We start from the raw sequence: 22,780 nt of genomic DNA, 5'->3' as shown, positions 1-22,780 counted from the left end.
CCTTTCCTGACGCACCAAGGTGGACGGCAAGACCAGAAGGAAGCGTAAGTCGAACTTACTCTCTGCATACACCTTACTGAGCAGCACTAAGCACATGGACGGAAAAGTGTTATCCACCTGGCCATCTAGGCGCACAGACCCAACTCCCTGAGGGCTCGCCTGACCCCCAACTGGGACACACAAGTAGCAATCGTAAACGCAGAGTGGATCAGATATTCTGAAACTATCAGATACTCCGGCATGGGTAAGGACAAGGTCAAGAAAGGCACCACGCAGAGCAGGATGGAACAGTACATGATGACCAACCCGATCCCTTTGGCGGATCAGGCCAAGTCATGGGATGTGTCAGGTGAAGAGGATAACATCTCCGATAAGGATGTGATGAACTCCATTGCTGGCTCACAAACCTCCATGGAGAAAAAGATGGACGGAATAAGCACAGAAGTGTTCCTCTTGCCTCATGACCTGCAGAAGCTAACCTCCCGCACAGGTGAAGCCAAAAACCCGCTTATCTGAAACTGAGGATAGTCTACGCACTATGGGTCACCAAATGACAGGGGTGCCAAAGCGTCTTAAAACACTTGAAGACTGTGTGGAGGAGGAACAAAGGTAGATCGAGACGCAACAACATTCGGATTCTCAGCCTACCGGAAAATACAGAAGGTCCAAGTATGGAACTGTTCCCCGAACAATGGTCGTCAGAACTGTTTGCCCCTAAGACCTTCTCAATTTTTTTTCTCCATACAGCATGCCCATCAAATGCCAACTGGTAGGCATATACCTGGAGCGCCACCACGCACAGTGATTGCCTAGCTGTTGAATTACAGAGATCGAGATGCCTTGCTACAAATGGCCAGAACCAAAGGATCTATAACATATAATTGCTCTAGACTCGCTTTCTTTCCAGACTACAACAGGGACTTACAGAAAGCAAGGCAATCCTTTCATCCACTTAAGAGACGCCTCCAGTCTCCCAATGTTAAGTACGGCCTACTATTCCCTGCACAGCTCAAGATTTATCACAATGCTACAACTGTGCACTTTACAGACCCTAAAGAGGCCTGGAACTGGGCAGAGCAACACCTAGAAGGGGATTGAAGGCCACAAAGGAGGAACGAGAAGAGCAGACCCAGGACTCATCCAGAAAGGTGACAGCCAATGCACCCACAACAGGTGCCAGAGGAGGCGCCACTTATGGACAATGACTAGATTCATGCGGAAGGTCCCACAAAGACTTGTAATTGTCACAAGCAACGACGTTGACCTACTACTTGGCCTGCCTATGCAATGTGTTGCTGACCCAAGCTACTTTATCAACGGCTGGCGGCCCACCACAGGAAGGGCGCCCCCCCGCCCCGAATCCTCCTTGATACGTGACTTGCCGAGCGATTTGGATCGCAAACTTGTTGACTGGCAGCGCACTTTGTATGGGAGGTTGAATGAGATTAAGTTAACGCTGACACTGTAGTTCTTAAGTGGTTGACTGTATTTTGGAGTTTGTTGGGAATAAGACTTGTTGATGTTTGCCTGACGGCTGACTGTTCTGCTCTCTTTTCAGCCAACATCTGTGATTCGGGCGATCGAGACTTCAAGTTAGGTGGAGTATGGGGAGGGGGCTGGGGACTTTAGTTTGGTTTATTTGTGTTGTCAGACATGGATCCATAGACTGCTTCACAGATATTTCTTTAACATCGCAACATACCATAGAACTGCCGTTATGCTGCTCACCCATGACACAAGTCACGGGGCGCACCTGCATCTATCCCTAATATGATGGCTTCACCTAATAGAGATACCAGAACCCTAAAATGTCTGACATGTAATGTCAAAGGGCTAGGTAGTGGTCTCAAAAGAAAATTAGTCATGCAGTTCCGGAAACAACACTCACCAGATGTAGCATTCCTCACCTTAACTCATCTGGCAAGCACAACCTGTAACTTATTCAAGTGCACAAATTACCGCATTGCGATACACGCTGGTTTCACCATGGGCTCACGCCGAGTGCTCATATTACTCCATAAAAGGCTACCAATTACCCTATCCAATGTGACACGGGAGGTATATTTACATATGTTACTGGAACGTTATGGAATCAAACCACTGCTTCGTTAGCAATCTATTCACCTCCCGCACTGATGTCTGCATTGATAAATGATATCACACTGGTAATTGCCAAAGACGAACAAGTTACTCTTACCTTGTAACGTTCTTTCGATGGGATGTTCCTCCGACGTATTCCTGATCTTTGATAGATCATCTCCCAGCTTGCTGGCCTCATAAATTTTCAGTAGAGGGCGCTGCGCGTCGACGTCCGTCGAGACGATGTCCCTCGACTGCCTCCGTATCGGCGTGGACGTCACCACGCGTATAAATAGACTCACACAGCTTCCGTTGCTCAGTTCCGTTTTGACGTTAACAGTCGTTTTACATTAATTGGTTATTGACCTTGAAGGAGCGTAAGCTGCAACCACAAGGGAAGTATCACTGCGGGGATGGATGGGAGGGGCAATAAGGAATACGTCTGAGGAACATCCCATCGAAAGAACGTTACAAGGTAAGAAGTAACTTGTTCTTCGAAGGGATTGTGTCCTCCCACGTATTCCTTATCTTTGATAGACTCTCATAGCAGTGGTATGCAATTGGAGGTGGGAGTAAAACGCCATGTTTCCTTTTAGGAATGAACCGAATGTTATACGGCTTTGCCAAACTTAGTCTCTTGACTAGAGGAGGAATCCAGGTTGTAAAATCTTGTGAAGGTATGTGCGGACGACCATGTGGCAGACACACATATGTCTCGAACCGGCACCCCTCTTTGGAGGGCCGAGGAGGCTGCGATACCCCTGGTTGAATGCGCCCTAAGATTTTGAGGAGGCTCTTTCCCTGCCAGTTTGTAACATTCCAGGATGGCCAAAATAATCCATCTGGAAATGGTTTGTTTTGTTATTGGTAGTCCCAACTTGTGCCCTGAGTAACCCACAAACAGTTGGTCTGCTTACCTAATCCTAGCAAGTCTGCTGATGTAAAAGCTTAAAGCCCGCCTTGGGTCCAGCCTATGTAGCCTTTCTTCCTCTTTCCCCGGGTGGGGAGGCGGATAGAATGAAGGTAAAGTAATTTTCTGAGTGATGTGGAATTCAGAAACCACCTTTGGGAGGAAATTAGGCTTCACCTGTAGGACAACCTTGTCTTTATGAAAAATTGTATGAGGGGGTTTACAAGATAGAGCTTGTAATTCGCTCACCCTTTTAGCAGATGTTAAAGCCACTAATAAGGAAGTTTTAAGGGTGAGAAATCTTAGCGAACAAGAGTGGAGTGGTTCGAAAGGAGTACCCATCAGGAAATGTAAGACTAAATTTAAGTCCAATAAAGGAACCTGGAAAGGTGTTGGAGGGTAGACATTGGTTAATCCCTTTAGAAATTGTATTACTAAGGGTAATTTGAAATACGAAGGTTCCTTGGCAGTGCGCTTGAAGATCGATAGCGCTACGAGATAGCCCTTGATAGTGCCTACTTGAAGGCCTGAATTTGCCAAGTAGAGTAGAAAGGATAACACCGTTGGTGTACCACATGAAAAGGGGTCGATATTCTCTTCTCTACACCAGCTGCAAAACTTGTTCCAACAGCAGCGGTATAAAGACTTTGTTGCTGGACTTCCATGACGTCATCAGGGAGGTCCCAATCCTTGTATCTCAACCTATCATAAACCAGGCGTGAAGGTTGAGGATTCTGATGTCTGGATGGAGAACCTGACCTCCCTTTTGAGAGGGAAGATTCTCCTTGAGTGGAAGACCAATTGGAGGGCAGATGGACATGTCCAGAAGGTCCGGGTACCACGCTTTCCTGTCCCAGTCTGGGGCAATTAGGATCATGGTTCTCCGGAATCTTCTCAACCTCCTGATCATTTGAGGAATGACAGGGACTAGTGGAAACGCGTACAGGAGTGGAAACTCCCAGTCCACTACGAACGCGTCCCCTAGAGCTCCTCTCGGGGGAAATTCCCTTGAACAGAACAGATCGCACTTTCTGTTGGTACTGGTGGCAAACAGATCCACTTGAGGGTTCCCCAAAGGGCGAAAATCTCCTGAAGGACTTCCTGAGCTAGTTCCCACTCGTGGGAGACTGTGCCCTGCCTGCTCAGAGCATCCGCCATCAAGTTCTTCTCTCCGGCTAGGTGGACTGCCGATAGAGAGATTCCTTCTTGAATTGCCCAAAACCAGAGCTGCATTGCCTCTCTGCACAGTGGCAGTGATCCTACGCCTCCTCTTTTGTTGAGGTAGTGCATGGCCACTGTGTTGTCCGTCATTATCAGGACATTTTTACCCTGTACAGATGGCAGAAAAGCCTTCAGCGCTAGTCTGATTGCTCTCAGCTCTAACAGGTTGATATGTAGTGTGGACTCCGATGGAGACCAACGACCGCTGATGGTCAAGTCGTTGGTATGGGCTCCCCACCCCGTGAGTGAGGCATCTGTGACTACTGTTATCTCCGGCCATGGTTGCCAAAACTGTTCCCCCTTCAAGATGTTTTCCTGGTAGGCCCACCACTGAAGGTCTCGAGCCACCTTGTCCGGAATCTGAAGGGGGTCTGTCATTCTCCCTGAGAATTGCGACCACTGAATTCTCAGTGCCCACTGAAGAGATCTCATTCTCAGGCGAGCCTCTGGCACAAGGAAGCTGCAGGATGCCATGAGGCCTAGCAACCTCAAAAAGTCGAAGGCTGGGAGACGTTGGGCATTTTGAAACTTGGTGACCATCTGCAGAATATCTTGAGCCCTCATCTCTGGTGGCGAGGCTTTTCCCAGGGAAGTGTCCAGGACCTCTCCAATGAACTGGAGTCTCTGTGATGGTATCATCTGTGACTTCTTTAAATTGAGGGAGAAGCCCAGTTTGTGAAGGAAGTGGCAGACATAATCTAGCTGGATCTGAGCTTGTTCCAAAGATAAAGCTCTGATCAGCCCATCGTCCAGGTAGCGGTAGACGTGGATCACTTCCCTCCTTAGACTTGCAGCCACTACCGACATTAGCTTGGTGAAGATCCTCAGGGCGGAGGTCAGCCCAAATGGCAGAACTCGAAATTGATAATGAGAGCCGCCAATTGCGAACCTCAGTTATTTCCTTTGTTTGAGATGGATTGGCACATGGAAATAAGCATCCTGGAGGTCCAGAGATACCAGCCAGTCCTGGAGCTGGAGGGCCTGAAGGATCTGAGAGAGAGTTACCATCTTGAACTTGTCCTTCCTGAGGAACTTGTTCAATTCTCTTAAGTCCAAGATAGGTCTCAGTCCTCCGTCTTTCTTCAGTATGAGAAAGTAGGGGGAGTACCAGCCCTTGTTCCTCTCCGCTACAGGTAGCGGTTCTATGGCACCTTTCTCTAGCAGGTCTACAATTTCCTGCAAGAGGAGCAGATCTGGAACTCTCAGAGAGCTGTTCCCCGGTGGATGACTCTGAGGGATGCGTAGAAGAGGCAGGCAGTAACCTTGGGCAACTGTCTCCAATGCCCAAGCATCTGACCTAATAGCCTGCCATTCCGTCAGATGTTGAGTTAACCTGCCCCCTACTGGTGTTTTGTGAAGAGAGTCCTCAAAGCGGTTTGGAGGCGGCTGATGCAGATGCAGAGGGTAAAGAGGCACCTGCTGCTGCTGCGGCTTTTGTCTTTTTACCCCGTCCACCTCGGGTGAATTTCTTCTGACCCATTTGAACCGGCTGTCCTCTGCCCTTTCCGAATGCGTAATCGAAGCAAAAGGACTTACCTCTCCAAGAGGTTCCTGAATGGGGGATATTGTGTCTAACAGATTGCAGCTCCTAAGGATTTTGCTGCTGCCTTTGATGTTTGTAGTTTTTCTAAACTGTCATCCGCCTTCTTACCAAACAAAGAAGAGCCGTCAAAGGGCATTTTCAAGAGTCTGCTTTGCACATCTGAAGCAAAACCAGACTTTCACAACCAAGCAAATCTCCTGGTTGTTGTACTTGCCGCCATGGCCCTGCTGATACTGTCAGCATGATCGATGCCAGTCTGAAGGGATTCGCACATTGCGTCCTTACCATCCTTAATGATGTTGAGAAACGCTTCCCTTGCTTCTCCCTCCGGGAGGCAGTCAGCAGCTGATGAAGCACACTCCCAAAGTGTGTGGCTGAACCTTGCGAGCGTACAAGTAGCATTGATGGATTTCAATGCCATGCTACATGCGGAAAATACTTTTTTGTCCATAGAGTCATATCTCTTATCATCCCTGTCCTGTGGAACAGTAGGGTAAGCCGATTTACTACCTGCTGAAGTAGCTGCCTGAACAACCAGACTCTCCGGAGTTGGGTGTTTGGATAAATATTCAGGGTCAGCAGAAGACACCCGATATTTAGCTGATCATTTTTTGTTAAGTGCCGGGATTACTTCAGGTGTTTCCCAATTTTTCAATATTCTCCTTTGTAATGCCGCATGAAATGGCACCAGAGGATCCTCCTGTGGACCTTTGACCAAGATGTCTGTGAGGTCGTCTTGCTGAAAAGCAGGTGAGGGTGTGGACCATCCCATAAACTCTATTATCCTTGCCATCAAAGTTCTATAAGGGGTTTCAGCATGTTCCCCTGGGTCTGGTGTGGCAAATTCCACTTCTGGGGAAGTGTCCAACCCACTTGCTTCCTGTAGGGTTTCATGGAGGTCTTTCAACCTACCTTCCTCAGAGGTAAATTCCTCTGGTGCAGGAGTTGCAGATCCCTGCAACTCAAAAGGTCTTTCCTGATCCGAATCCTCCCCTTCTTCATAAATAGAAGATAAGACCCTGGAGTGGTCATGTCTTGAAAATGGTATAAATCCCATTTCCAGAGCAGAAGGAGCCAAATTTGTCATGATTGGCTGAGAAAACGTCGACGTCGTTGACGCAGACGTTAAAGTCTTCGAAGCCATCGAAAAAGGCTTTGAGAAAGGTGGTAGAGGCCTCGATGAACTCGAGAGTATCGGGATTCTACTCGAGGTTGTTGACGATATTCTCGTGCTCGAGGCTCTCGGGATGGCCACTGGCTGTGAGGTGGCCGTGGGTTTATCCTTTCTCAGCGTTGACGTCGAAGACGGCGTCAAATCGACTGACCTGTGTGTCGAAGAACCCTTCGATAACGGTGTCGGCAACGCCGATCTATGTGTCAAAGGGATCTTCGACGACGGCGAAGACGCAACTTTGCCTTTACTCAAGGGTTCGTGACGCTCTCGAGTGGCTTCTTTCGCCGGATACTGCGACTGGCGGCTTTTTGATTTTTCGGGTCTTTCACCCAGGGTATCAACCTCAGCAGTCTTCGAGGGGGTCGAGGCCGCTTTCTCGAAGACGCTTAGCATCTTGAATTCCTCCCACTCAGCCTGAGAGCTATGTTTTGTGGGGCAGGAGACCCTTTTTGGGAAAACGGAAGAAGACGAAGACGAAGAAGGGGACTTCGACGTCTCTTTTTTGAATGCTTAGATCTCGAAGAGTGATGGGAACTGCTTCGAGACCTAGAATGAGAATGTCTTTTGTGATGGCGAGGAGACTAATGTCTCGACTCCGCCGACGAAACGTTAGAAGAAGTTTTAACTGCCTTACCTCTCTCGAGCTTCCCCTTACGCTCCTTCAAGGCTTTTGCCGTTATGGACATGCAGTCCTCGCACTCTGAACAATGGTGCTCGATTCCCAGGCACCACAAACAGATCCTGTGAGGATCCATCAACGACATTTTCTTTCCATAGTCTCGACATTTTTTGAAGCCGGACCGTGGAGTGGTCGGTTCAGCTCAGGAAGCCATCGAGTACGAGTCGGTATTCACGAGGAATATATTGATATATTTGACTGAATAACTGAGCAACGATATTCCGAGGCCCCACGAAGCGCGGAAAAACGGAACTGAGCAACGGACGCTGCGCAAGTCTATTTATACGCGTGGTGACGTCGGCGCCGATACGGAGGCCGTCAAGGGACATCGGCTCGAGGGTCGTCAACGCAGCACCCTCTACTGAAAAAAAAATTCCGAGGCCAGCAAGCTGGGAGATGATCTATCAAAGATAAGGAATACGTTGGGGGACACACTCCCTTCGAAATGTCAGACACGCTGATCCTGGGGGGAGACTTCAATCAAGTTATGGATGTAGAACTAGATCGCACACATTTAAGAGGGAAAACCCTAGAATTCATACCAAACTCTCCACCTTCACCGACGCAACGGGACTGAGGGATGTGTGGCAAGATTTACACCCTGATGCACGAGAATATTCATACCACTCGGGGTTCACGCCTCATTGTCAAGGCTGTCCTACTTCTTTCTCCTAGCGATTGTCATACACAAAGCCACCTTGGCAGAGTTGCTCCCACTGGGAATATCAGACCACTCCCTGCTATTAATGGAGTTTGCGACGTTGAGGCCAATCCTTCCCCCATCGTGGTGCCTTAACAATTGCTACCTAGGCTTTCCAGATCTCATAGAGCAGATACAAACAGCCACGAAATCATATTTTGAACTAAACAGAGGATCAGTGGGTAGCCTGGGGGGGGGGGGTACTATGGGAAGCATACAAGCCGGTACTTCAGGGAGAGATTCTCTCCTGGACCACGGCGCATAAAAAGACGCAACAGAAAAAAATGAAAGAGGCAGAATGGAGAGTTAAGCAAGCGGAAGAGTCACATCTGGCCTGTGACCGACTAGACACACATCGTTCACTTATAATAGCTCAAAAACGCCTGCAAAACATAGCCCTAGACAGCGCCAAACAAGCACATAGAGCAATGAGAGCCAGAATCTATGAAACAGGTGACAAAGCAGGTAAAATTTTGGCGTGGCTAGAACGTAGGGACGAGGGACATTTGATTCGATCTACTGGGAGGCACTATGGGAAATAATGCATTGAATAGGGTTTGGCGAACAATATATGGGCTGGGTACAACTTCTTTACAAGCCCCTGAAGCTGAGACTAGGGTAAATGGCTGGACATTAAGACCTTTCAAACGGGGGAAGGGAAGGACACAAGACTATCCCCTTTCCGTAATTCTCTTTGCACTAGCAATAGAACCCCTGGCTAGACTATTGAGGGATATACAGACATGGAGGTGCTTTCGAGGGTCGGCTAATTGGGAAGACAAGGTCTCTCTATATGCAGGTGACCTGCTAATATATCTAGAAGACCCAGCGTTCTCTTGCCCCATAGTAACACTTCTTCTAGAACGATATGGAGCTTTCAGTGGGCTGAGGGTAAACTGGTCCAAATCTATATTTTTCCCGATTACTGAAATGGGGGATGGTCTGGAGCACTGCCCTTACTGAGTTGAAAGAAACCACTTGCGTTATTTAGGTATACAGATCACAAAAGACCTAAATGAATACACATTTGGAAACCTCCAACCAATTGTGGAGAGATTCACAGAAGATGTACGCCACTGGATCTCTTTACCGCTGACCCTCTTGGGGAGGGCAGCGCTGTTCAAAATGATGGCCCTGCCCCGTTTAATATACGTCCTACAGAACGCGTTCTCAGAAAACTTATGGGGAGGCAGACCCCCAAGGATAGCACCCTGTACACTACAGCGGTCCATATTCATATGGGGAGGTAGGTATTGGACTACCACGCTTGCAGAGTTATTACTGGTCAAGTCAGATGGCAGGGGTAAATGACATTTTACACAGGGACACATCGCTACCACATGTGAAGGCAGAGATTGCTGAGACCAAGGCAGCCCCCCCGGAGTGTCTTTACCAAAAAATAAACACTGTAATCCCTATGAAAATGTTGTCTCAGGTAACAATCTGGGCGGAGATCCATACATTTATCGGATGGGATAAAAAATTACCCCAATACAACCCCTGTGGGGAAATGGGAATCTCCCCGAAGTAAGCGAACTCCCCACATGGCCGAGCTGAGTGTCATTGGGGATAACGAAAGTGGGGGTTGTAATAACAGAGGGTAAGTTGGTGCCCATCGAAAACCTAGAAACGAAGTTTAATATTCCTGAAACTGAATGTTATCGTTATACACAACTTCAACACGCACTCTGTATAACATGCCAGAATGCACCCCCATGGAGAGAAACATAGTTTTAGACTGGATCGATACTAAAATCACCTCTGTCATGTATAGTGCTATAACCTCCTTTGCTACACCTGAATTACTAAGCTTGAAAGCTAAATGGGAGAGGGATGTGGGCCCCATCCTACCAGAAGACTGGGTCATGATGCTGATGTACCCCCGTGAAATGGCCGTATCTTCCAGGTCCCGGCTCATTCAGCTAAAGATATTACATAGAATATACTATCCTAGAGTGGCTCTTTAGCACTGGAGCAAGACTGCAGACCCAAACTGCCTGCGCTGCCAAAGCGAGGAAGGGACCTTCTTCCACATACTATGGGAATGCCTGCATATTCGACAGTATTGCCAGCAATGCTGTGACGAGCTCGCGAGAGTCCTGGGACGTGTAATCCGTAGAGAACCCAAATTGCTGTTATTAGAATGGAAGAAGAGGAGACATTGACGTTGTCTGAACAAATATTTATTTCAACTACTACAGCTTTGATTAAGAGAAACATAGCGAAATTTTGGAGATCTGATGTAACACCGCAAGTTGAACAATGGGTTGCAGATGTAAATATTTGTATAGCAATGGAATAAGGGGTATATAGAGCCAGAGGATGTCCGGAGAAAGCAAAGAAGGTCTGGCAGAAATGGGAAGATGCTCAATAGGCTGCCAAACCTGCTTAATGTGTCAACCAAGAAATGGGAAGATGCTGCTACAATACTATTTTGTGGGTACTGTGTGAGGCTTCTTGGATCCAATGATCTTTGAATGTTGATGTTGTACGACTCCCCAAGACTCCAATGTTGTGGTATGTAAAGAATAGGTAATTACAGAAGGAGTCGGTGGGCTTCCACTACCTGTTTCTGCCCTAACCTGTATAACACAACATAGACAGCAGTTCTTTAATTTAAAAAGTTATTCCTAAATCTCAGTCCCTATTGCTGGCTATTTAGCCCGGTCCCTGTTGTTGACCACAGGTCTCTATGGTTTTCGCGGTTGTGTTGCTGGTGGAACCGATCTGTACGATGTCTTACTTCGTGATTCTTCGTGATACGACCACCAATAGGTGCGCACTTAGTCATTTACATTTAGGAAATTAGTGGGAGAGGAAAGGGTAAGGACCTCCACATCTTGTTTGTAGGCGGCACACCATCGCAATCTAGGGATGGCTGGACCACACTCCAGGTGTTCGAGGTACTGCAACACAGGTATGTAAAGAATAACATGAAAAGCAATACAATGTGTTATAAAAAAATAAAAATATAAAAAAATGGCAGAAGCAGTTACCCCTTTTAGGGTGGCTTTCTATAATTTATTTGCTTCACATTGTTTTATCATGTCACCTTGTAGCCACTTCACTGAGCTAGAAGGAAAAGAGCATGCTGTTGTAGGCTGACAATGTATGATAGGAGGCAATGCCCCAGTGGAGGCTCCATTTCTGTCCTCGACCGCAGGTGCATGTATTGCCTTGTGTGATGATTATGGAGCCTGGGCTATCCTTAATGGGATATGGTCCCGCCCATTAGATGTATGGCGCTTGAAGGTAGTGTGTTGAAGTTAACACATGCCTAATCAGCAAGTTCTGCCACTTCAATACTGCTGTAATTTGATAACTCTGCTTCAGACCAAGGATAAAGCAACCAGCATAAATTTGAACTAAGACCAAATAGCTAGAGTCACATGGTAAAGGCAATATCCATTCTGTGAACGGGTCTAGAGGAGGAGACAGCAGTGGAGTAAGGTATTTTGGCAACATAGTGGACCTAGAGTACAAATGTAAATTCAGTGTCAAAGATTATTCCTGTAATTCAACCTCTCAACCAAAGTCTATGTGATCGCAACTTAATGAGACACAATCAAAAGGCAGTTAGATAGTACCTCAAGATCAAAGCTGGAGGATCTCAGTCTTAAGAGCATTAAGCAGAGACAAGTGTGTCTCATCTAATTCTTGACCTGCATTAAGCTTGTCCTTTGTTTGCCGACAACCTCTGGTCTACTGAGAAGGTTTTATGTGACCCAGGGTGACGTCAACATAAATCTTAAGCCAATGTGATGTCTGCCAAATAATCTTAATGATGAAGGTATGTTGACGTTGAGAATCAATTTCTATATTAAAAATCAATTCCTTGGAGAGACATTTCTCCGTTACCTGTGGTCATGAAATAAAAGTATAATTTTGAAGCAGGCCCAAGGTTGGCTCTTTTCATTGGCATCCATATTATCTGGATTGCTGCTAATGTTTACCCTTAGAACGTCTCAGAGACAGGAGCTCACCAACAAGAATGCCACAAATTACTAAATCACTTAAACGATTACTGAATTCACTGAAAAATAAACTCTAGAAAAGAGAAGACCTTTCCAAGAACAATTGGCCACTGTACCAAAAAAGTGGTTCCATTGCAGTTCTTGTATCTTCACAGAATCCACGATGACATGATTAATGTTGGGCTCGGCTGCTGTTACGCTCACTTGGTATCCACAGGGACACCACCCAGGGGGTTACCCGCTGGTATGCTTCTCAGCTTTGCCCTGATGTGGTCTGTGGGGAAGGTTCTTTCTGAAAATACAGGAGGACTGTGTTCAAGACTGACCGACTGGGATAAGTATCCTCCCTCCACCCCCGTATGCTTTCAGTCCCTCTGGCACCCTCTCCTCACCTTGTGGTAGAATTAGGCGTGCTCTCCGTCCTGGCTTCTTTGCAGGGGCGCGTTGTCTTTCATGGGCGAGTGCGGTCCAGTTATTTCACTGGCCCATTTGATATTGTTCAGGTAGGTCTTATTGCTGTTCTTTAGTTTTGTTGCTATCCTGCATGCCTTTCTTTGTTTAAAATGTCTCTTTTTTTCTCCCTTAGGAATGCAGAGCTTCAGTGTGGCGAACTGGCTTGGTTGAGCCCCGCTGGTAAATGATGGCGCATTGAGAGCGCTATGATGCGGTAAGTAAGCGCAATGCGCAGCGCTGCGAAGTCTTGCCTTTGCTAACCTGTGTTTTCGTTCCTTGTAGGTCGCGGTGTTCTTCAGCGCGAGTGGAATGTCCGGAGTTGTGCCAGCCTAGAGGCGACCAGCCAGGTAAGCCTTTTGAGCAGTTCATAATTTGTAAATGTCTCTAAAGCTTTCTTTAATGTTGCCTCTATCTTCCTCTTTCAGGTCGTTCTGTCCGGGAGGCGTGCAGATTCGAGGAAGCTGTTCTCGGTAGCTGCAAGTGTTTAAAGATGAAGACTGCAGGTAAGATGCTACTGCTAATGATGTTCCTTTTGTCTCCTTGAAGATTCTGCTTCTCCGAGGTTCGAGGGAATAGCTGGACACGGTGAGCGTCACGTTGCAAGCTGCAAAGTAACACAAAGCATGTTCTGCAGTCAGGGTGTGGTTTATATAGCCCAGGTAAAGTAGTACCAGGGAAAGTAGTTCCAGGCCTGCCACGCCCAAAACACTAGACCGCATAGCTTGGTTCTTAGGACAACATGTATTGTCCATGTTGGCTGACAATACAATAAAGTAGTTCCCAAGCACATTGTTGTTCATGGTGTATGAGCCTGGCCCCATGAGGGCTTTTGAAGATGATGCCAGGCTCTAAAGCCCCGAGTCCTGACTCCACCTGGCCAATGGGTTTGCCAGAGGGGGTTTTGGGCGAGGGTCGTGACAGCTACTGCCCCTTGGGTGTCTCATCCTTTGCAGTCCACCAACTGGGATTTAGATTTAATTTGAAAGTACCAGAGGGGAGTATGTGGGGGTGACCAGTGGATCCCCAGAATGCCTGCGCCTGGCCCATCATCTGCTAGATTGGGGAGCCAAACCCAGGAAATGGGACTTGGTCACAAGACATTAATGCCCATTAGTTTGGAGGACAATATACTAAAAATAAAGTATCCAGACTCAAAAACCAGCAAAACACATGGGCAATTGAAACAGGCACCACAATACTTGGCTTTTTGGCTGGCAGTTTTTATGTGGAGGTAAAAGTACAGCCAAATTCACTGACTGGGCTCTCAATAACCATATTGACACCTCCAGGAGAACCATTCCTCAATACAGAAGACTGACCGAAAGAAATCAGACGGACCTAAATAACTTACCCAGGAAATTTTCTTTTTTACCAAGGTCTACATGACAGAAAATCCAAGGTGGAGCTGATGTAAAAAAGGTAACAGGTCAAACCTCCCCCATGTCTACTTTATATCAAAAGCAGAAAGAAAACTCTTTTCAGACCCAATGCACACATTAAGAGGAAAAATGTTATTGACTTTGCTATACAACTACATGTAAGACAATTAAATTGGGTAATTTGCTCATCTCTGGGCAACCAGAGGATCTCCACATCAGAAATTAACTGTAGAACTCTATTGGACGCACACGCACCCTGCATGAGACCAGATCGACAACACCGTGCTCTTGTTTCTTTACTTGTGCTCACATCTTAATATTTGCTGTACTCGTATGCCGCTACTAACTTTGATAGTTAAAACCTTCTGAAATGTCTACGGTTTCAACTTATGGTCAATGGTATTGTTCTTTATGTAGGATTAGATTAAATCTATGATGAATACTGTTTAGTGTTCATATGTGAAGCATTGACATTTATCGCCCTACCATCTTACACATGGTAAGCTAGGTGTACACACTGGTAGAATCCTGTATTGAAGGGTAGGATAGTTGAGCTGGCAAAAGGTGCCATCCTTGGCCTGAACACTATTCAGTGCTTCAGTTCTGGCAGCTGACCTTATCTTTAGTGCTTTAATATATGTGTCCCAAACGACTCCAAACATTTATCCTGCTATCCTTGACTTCTCAGATTTGCATCTTTGAGTTTGTGCATGCATACTTTTGTGAATTAAATTGCATGGTTTATGACCTCCTAATGTCTTAATCGGGTACCTGACTGGATAATATAAAGCTTTATAAAACAACACCTACCTTTTTCCAAGACAGTCCACCCCTGACAGATGGGGGATCATTCCAACCTTCTACAGTTCCACCTAGAAAGAAAATATAACATACGGATATGTGAATCATTTTTCAATACCCTCAGTTGTGCCGATGCCTCGCATACGTGACAAAAAAAATGTTCAACCTTGTGCAGATGGTACAGCTTGCTTCCCACAACGTTTTATGACTACACAGGAATAGAAGTTCTTAATTGCATACAAAATAAAGAACATTAACGCAAAACACAAAAGAATACAATAATTTAAAAACCAAGCTTTGGAAGGGGGGTGGGGCGGATGATTGAGTGGCTAAATGAGAGATGTCTTCTGACTATCCAGCTGCAGGCTCCATCCTTTACCCCGATCCTACACACCTAGCAGTGCTCATGTTGCACAGAAGCTGTGCAACCCCAGGGTAGGGTTGGCACAGGATGACCGGGGAATTGGAGGCGTTTATCCACAAACCACAAAGATGATTCCGAGATGGCAGCATTTGGCTGGGAAATGTGCTGGAACACTGGATAGCTACTGACAAACTCAATGCCAAGGACCGGACCATGGAGGCATGAATAGGCAAGGAGGGACAGCTTAAATTAGGCTGCTCAACGTATGAGCCAGTAGCTGCTACGGCATGTGGAGAGGCGAGGTTGAGGAGAAGAGCAGCAAGGACATGCATAGCACTGCCACATATTATTTGTGACGGCTTGGCAGGAGAGACCACACTTTCACTAAACTAGGAAGCACTGAGACCAACTAGAGACTATGCACCCCAGTGATCGGAGGACCAGCCTCTTGTCCCTCATCACTAGAGCTGCTAACAAGGAGAGGGGTGGGTTGACAGTTTTGCTGCTGCACCTGTTTTAGGAAGTATTATTTAAATAAGAATTAAGCTATTCCTTTGTGTGAGTGCTCTAGGAATAGGGCCATGACATTCAACCCTCGGTCATATCAAATAAATACATATTTATTGGGTTTCCCTTTTTCCAGGAGTTGGGGAATCATATGCATTTTATAGAGAGAGAGAGATTACTCCTGGTAGACATACAAATGAAAAATATATTACATTACTTCTCATAAGTACCTCAATGAAAGGTTCAACAAAAGAAAATAACTAAGTTAAAATACTTCTTCCAAAAAAATGTACAGAATATTTGTAAGGCAAAACAAAGACTGTCTGAACACAGCATGTACACAAACTTAATTCTCTCCAAAGCATTCATGCCACATTCATCCTCTCAAAATCACATCCTATTTTCAATAAATTATTTTCTTCATGTTTCAATAAATAAACCGTCTTTTTTGACTGAACAGTGGTACTTTCGGATCCTGGTTGCCAATCATACGGAGATATTCATGCATTTTGACACACAATTCCCAAAGCGTACTACTACCTATGTAAAGTTTCTTACAAAGACATAATAGCGTAGACCACATATTTGCTCCCACCATTCATAAATTGCATTAATCTCAATAGTAAAGTTATTAATGGTGTGTAACCTTTGTGTATTGTTAAGAGCATTTTAGCACATGTTGCAATGTCCACCCTTTTAAAAACTCCCTTAGATTACTGTCTAACCAGGCCGCTGGGCCCTGATGTCCTTATATAGCTTGGACATAACGTGTTACATAACATTGGCGCCCTATGGTAAACAGTGCTAGGGTTCTTTTTTATATATGTTTGTGACAGAATTATGTCCAGACATTAAACAATTGGATATCTCTCATTTTGTTTATGATGCAATTTCACAAGACAAGAACAAACTTTACAATGTTTAAATGTTAGATCACATATTGTTTATGGTGCAACGTCACAGTACCATAGTAAGGTTTTGATATTGTGTTTCATACATGTTGTTTTTTTTTTTTTTAAATAAACCTATGCATTTTTCAGTTGTTGCAAACAACAGTGGTTTATTAACTTTCCAGAATATAAGTATTATACACCTTGGGCGCATAACATAAGGCCAGGCCCCCTTTTTTTATCTGCTCACAAGGAGCACTGCACACGGGGCTTCCAGGTGTTTTAAAGAAAGAGTTGCTTCTTGGCTATGTGACTAGTACATGAATAAGACCCAATTTAACAACACAAAGGCATTCAATGATATGCAGGACCTCTTTAGGCCAAAGTAATCAGGGGCTCTAGACTACTGAGAAGGATGAAGAGGTGGGCAAAGGCAGAACTCTAATAGCCATATAAACCAAGATGTGTAAGACAATTTACTGAGGAACAGCAGTCGCAGTATTTGAGGTCAAGCTAGTGATTATTCCTTCTAGAGCAGTGAGAGCAAATCAGGTGTTACAAACCTCAGACTAGAGGGTTTGGCTGTTGAAAACCAATCTGGAATTGGTGGAAAGAGTAAAAAGGTGCCCCCTGACATCCAGCAATGTGCTACTACCTCAGTATAATATCAGCAAGAGAAAGTTGCAGCATTGGAAAACCAAGCCAGAAAATCCAAAATAATAGCACTGGGTTCTGTTGCAGATGCAGCAAATAGAGATCTTAGAATTTTCTTAAAAATTATATCAACACCGGGGTCTTGGGACATAGGTGCCACAGTGGAGGTTAGGGGGGCATCCCACTAATCCAAGAGGCCCCTGTTTGAGAGTGGGACCATTATAATAACCTTGCAAGACCCTGAATGAGGAACAATATCCTAAGAGCATGGAAAAGCAACAAAAATATTCTCCACCATGGGTGAAGGATCATACTCTGCTTTGACTGCAGCCAAGAGACTAAATAGAGGAGGTAAAAATAGGATGTCCATGATTTGTTTGAACACGAAATGTCATAGGCTGAAAAAAATGAAGGTTATTTTACTGAAAATAACTTTTCGGTTTTGTCTCTGACATTTCTTGAAACCTGCTTCCCCCAGCCCCCTTACTTGCCTTCTGGCGGCACACATCGCAGTGTGCAGCCGACTTCGCCATCCCTCTATGATGCTGGTTTCCTTCACTTACGTGCATGGGAACCAGCGCACAGGCCCTGATGCGATTATAGTGATCAAGGGTGCAGCAGACCCGAAACCCCTGCTCTCCTTGTTCACTATAATTGCATAAAATGGTAGAGTAGATCGAAATGTTCAGCTGTTTGAAATTTTCGTTCAGCCGAAATTCGGTCAAATCAGCCATTCTTTTTTTATTTTCGTACATATATACAGATACCGTAAAAATAAAGACCACTTGTAAAAAACAAATACATTGGGGGAACCAAGCAACAAAGTATATGAAAGGGAGGCGACATGTGTAACCAGTGGAGACATGTCCGCAAATGATTGGTATTCATGAGATAGGAGAATCTAGAAAGAGCAGTTGTGAGTGGAAGTCATAGATTTGCCTGTGGGGGATAACCGGGTGCGCCTGGGAGAAGAGGCCCTTCTTAAGCTCTGGTCCTAATATTTACTTGGGGCTGAGATGGCAGGGTGTTGGTAGGGCGAGATGAGCTTGGTTTTGCCTCTGGAGTGTCTGTCTCGTTCCTTTCCTTCCTTCCCTCAAATGTCTTTTGAGACAGGCATGGTATCAAGAGATGAGACAGACATCAAACGTAACAGTTTCAAAAACCTTTATTACAGTATCGGGATGGTTTTAACAACTAACATGCCCTATAACTATGGTGGGAATTGTCCTGCCTAAAGAAACTAGGGAACGTCAGTGTCTAAAAGTCCAAAACCAAAGGTCTGTCTGTCACAACCTATGCTTGCCCTCACATTAAATACCTTAATGTAGTGCGGGGGTAGTCTAACTCAAAATAGTGTTTTAAAGTAAAAGATTGGAGCACTCTCTAGCTCCCTTTTCCTCGTTCAGGATACAGTTCAAAGGGACAATGTTCTCAAGAGGCTCTGACTCCCCTTCCCCAAGCTTCAAGTTCTGCTGCACAATGAATACATTTCCAAAAGAGCTCAAGTCTCTTCTCCAAGCTGGATGCACAATGAACACAGTTGCAAGGGCACTCAGGGCTCTTCCGTAAGCTTCCTGCCTTGGTTCATAACACAAATGTCAAAGGGTCTCAGGGGTTCCCTTCACCAAGCTTTAGCCTCCTTCTGGATGGGCTAGGACCTCCCTGGTCTAGCCGCAGTTAATGACCCACAAGGCCCACCCATTACTTGCACCACTTTCTCACAAGTACAGACTAGCAATAACCTACTTAGTTTTAATTAACATTAACTACCACAGTACCCCTGCCTCCCCCAATTCTCCAATGGATAGTGTGAGAAACCGGAAGGTACGCTCACATCTATTCCCCAGTGATCTTCTGTTCAGGTGGCCAGGGAAGGGCCATAGCTCTTGGATCCTGACCCTGGGTTTGGACAAGCGATGATCACCTGTGCGGAGGGTCCTTGGGAACTGGGGAGAGAGGCCGAGACACAGTATCCCCTTTTCTCACAGTGATATAACTTACCCTCCCTCAGCTTTTGAACGATAGCGTCGTTCTTATCCTACTTCTCCTCCTAAAGTGAAGGCCAGTACTGGGAAGAAGATGATCATCCCAAGAGTAATGCAGTTACCTATGAAGAGTGCCATTATACTACTGGGACGAAGAAGAGGGAGCCTGAAATGTACAGATCTGAAGGTCAGGCATGTACCAATAATTGGCCTGATTGTGGTCAGGCAAAAAGGGAGAATTGTGCATACCTTAAATCACTTGAAGAGGTGTATAAAAGGAGAGGCCCATGTTTGAAGAAAAGCAGTGAAGCAGGTGTGAGTGTCGCAGCAAGAAGGCCAGCACAGCTTGTGGAAAACTAGAGGAGAACAGGGTACCGAGACACTTGAGGAAGACCCTGTGCAGTGAAGTGTCGAGGCGTGGCGGGGGAGCTGTGTCTCTAGGAAGCCGGAGTACGAGAGTAAGAAGGGAGCCGAGAAGTTGGCCGGTCCCTTTTATATGGCCAAGAAGTGCTCATTCCCCTGAATGGAGGAGTCCTTATGGGGTATATGAGGGGCAGGTGATAAGACCCTGTCCTCAAGTCCCAGAAAGCAGCTGACCAAAAGCAAGAATGCAGTAACGAGTGAGTTTCTAAGAGTTGTGCTGAAACGCAGTGCACGTAAGCAAAGTGAAGATATTACAATTTATTAGGAGCGCTTGCGTGCACGTCTCTGAAAGCCTCCAATTGAAATCAACTAAAAAGATGCTTTGGGGAGGCAGAGGTACTGTGGTAGTTAATGTTAATTAAAACTAAGTAGGTTATTGATAGTCTGTACTTGGAAGAAAGTGGCACAAGTGCAAAAAGGGGAACAAGACCTAGTTCCCCACCCTAGAAGAAGCCCTTACCCAATATAAAGAATTCCCACATACATTAATAATAATATAAAATACAAACATGATAGTGAGCCTACTGCCTAGCTGTTATTAACAAGTAAGTTCCAATCTTATCATTCGCATCTAGGGAAGGCTGCTCAGCCCATCTGGGCTGGAAACCGGGGGAGAACACATGGTTTACAGCATCTATTTCTAGCCACTCGAGGCCCTACCCCGGGTGGCACGATTTTGATCGTGGGTAGGCAACAGGGAATGCCTCCCTGTTGCCTCCCCACATCCCCAACCTTCTCCCACCCCCAAAGAAATCCTGTACCCTTTCCCCAACTCCCTCCTTCGCCACTGACCTGCTAAACCAGAGCAGTGTGTTCTTGGTCGCGATCCTCCCGCCCAGGCCGCCATGGAAATAGAAAACTGACTTTTCCTCTGGCGGCGGCCATCTTCAGTTTTCGTGTTCACTATAGATCAACTTGTGTAGCATTTTCCTCCATTTTTGGTGAATATATTCAACACATGCAATAACCAAAGTGGAAATGCATAAGTGAGACAGTAAGAAGATGACTCAATGTACTTCAAACTTGTTGCAACGATCTGTCTTGGTAGGCCAGATCACAGTGCTAAAACACAGCAAGATGACTCATCCTTCCCACTTTCAGAGAATGATAAATTGTACATGTACATTCTGATGATAATAGCACTAAATTATGTTTCAAAACAAATGTGCGTGTACCAGAAAGTCCTGGTTATAAAAACAAACAGATATCACTGTATGGTGCAGGTCTAGAGCTTGATCTCCCCAAACAAACATTATAAAAACAGGGCAGAAAGATCCGAATCACAATATATTACCACCCCTTATGAGGACTACAATATGTTAGTTGGGAGAGGCAGCTAAGTAGCCAAATTGAATATACTGGGCCTCATTGCAATCATGGCTGTGCAGTAAAAAAGTGGTGGTAAAGGAATTGCTGCCACGTTTACTGCACTGCCATAGAACAAGATTGGAGGGAAAGTGGAAGACATGCCTTCAGCACATGACAGAAGGTTTTTCCTCAACGTTGCCTTCAAAAATTGGAAGATTAACCACAGTCAGAATTATTGCCTGCAGAAAATGATCCAAATCCCCAATGTATGCCCAAATCCCCATCGACTCCATGAATGTGGACTAATTCTGTCATTTGTAATCTGGCGGATTTATCCCCAGATTCAGTGGCATAAACTATAAACAAATGTGCTGCCATTTCCATTGGAAATACCACCAAACTCGCAATAAGGATGTTCTGGAACCAAAGCATCGAGGCTCAAGTCCGGGCTTTGAAAGCTGACGAAAGTGATCGTGGACAAATCCACTTAACTCACTATGTAGTACTGTGCGCTCTTTTGTAACAAGATTTGCTTTCTCACATTTTGATGGCATTATTTAGCATATTTTCGGTCTCTTTTCATGTAGGCCAATAGAGTGGAAGGAGACTGAAGGAGAGCTCACGAAATGTCATAGGCTCTGGCAAACTTATTTTCGTGTCTGCTTATTTGACACAAAAAGGTTTGCTATTTTCTAAAATTTCAAATGTTGTTCTTCACCCCATGAAAAACACACTGGAAGTGTGTGCCTATCAAGGGCTATAAGCAGGCAACCTTATCACATAACTTTGTTGGATGTAATTAAATATGTAAACTACCGTTATAAAACGTGGATGAGATTCATTTAGCTCACATCAATTTGTGTTCAGGTACTTTTGGACTTACATTTATGATGGGGAAAGAAAAGGGTACTCACCAAATTGAAAACTGTACTCCTAGTATCAAGTCCTCTTTCCTCCATACATATGGGTGTTTACTCCACAAGGATGGGACAAGAGCTTTTTGCTCAGCAAATATCCAACATATTTAACTGAAGGTGCAGAGCCAGATTTTGAGCGGGCGTGGCTTTCATACATTTTGGCTATGCATCCCAGCAACGCACCCCAGTTGATTTTTCCAACCTGCCAGTCGGGCTAACCAAATCTTATTAGCTGAATGGCACATGAAGAAAGGGGTAGTATGGACAAGCAATACAGTAGTCGCTATGGTTAATCCTATGTTCCATCCGCTTTTCTCCATAGGTTTGTGATAATAACAAGGATGACTCCCTCTGGGTGAAGAAAATACTCTAGGCTTCAGGTTATGGAGGACAGCCAAACCAAACTTGGCATCTAACTGCACTCAAATCCATGAAGTATTTGCAGAATGCTAAGGGAGAAGCCAACAAGGGTGACTTGCTAATCAACTATTCAGACAAAATATCTTTGAAAAACCACATTCAAAGCCTTTGCCCTAACAGCATGACCATGAAGTCGTCCCCTAGGCGTTTCCCTGCCCTTGGACTTCTAGGATTCTGAGATACAGTACACAAATCATCGGGAAATAGAAGCCTTGAATGGCATGCATGATTGGGAAACCCAAATGTGACAATGATTATCATCCTTTCTGATGCTCTTACTCAGATCCATTTAGAATGTAATCGAATGGCAAACATCCAGAGCATGGAACGTCTGCTTCACCGCAGTCTGAGGAAAAGGGGAGAACGTGGTAAAAACCTCCTTTGAAAAGAAGACACCAG

At 45.4% G+C, this 22,780-nt stretch overlaps 1 protein-coding gene across 4 annotated transcripts in view; it reads right to left on the bottom strand.

Annotated features, from left to right (window-relative positions):
• SEC31B (SEC31 homolog B, COPII coat complex component) overlaps positions 1 to 22,780 on the bottom strand; it is a 2,991,081-nt gene that overhangs the window by 251,315 nt on the left and 2,716,986 nt on the right. For all 4 annotated transcript variants that reach the window (XM_069610491.1, XM_069610490.1, XM_069610492.1 and 1 more), the window contains one exon: positions 14,923 to 14,984. In XM_069610491.1, the coding sequence (XP_069466592.1) occupies positions 14,923 to 14,984 (62 nt within the window). The remainder of the gene's footprint in view (positions 1 to 14,922; positions 14,985 to 22,780) is intronic.

The sequence above is a fragment of the Ambystoma mexicanum genome, chromosome 8 (assembly GCF_040938575.1).
Source record: "Ambystoma mexicanum isolate Mex_15411 chromosome 8, UKY_AmexF1_1, whole genome shotgun sequence".
In the NCBI taxonomy this organism is placed as follows: Eukaryota; Metazoa; Chordata; class Amphibia; order Caudata; family Ambystomatidae; genus Ambystoma; species Ambystoma mexicanum.
This window is presented reverse-complemented; position numbering and strand designations above follow the sequence as displayed.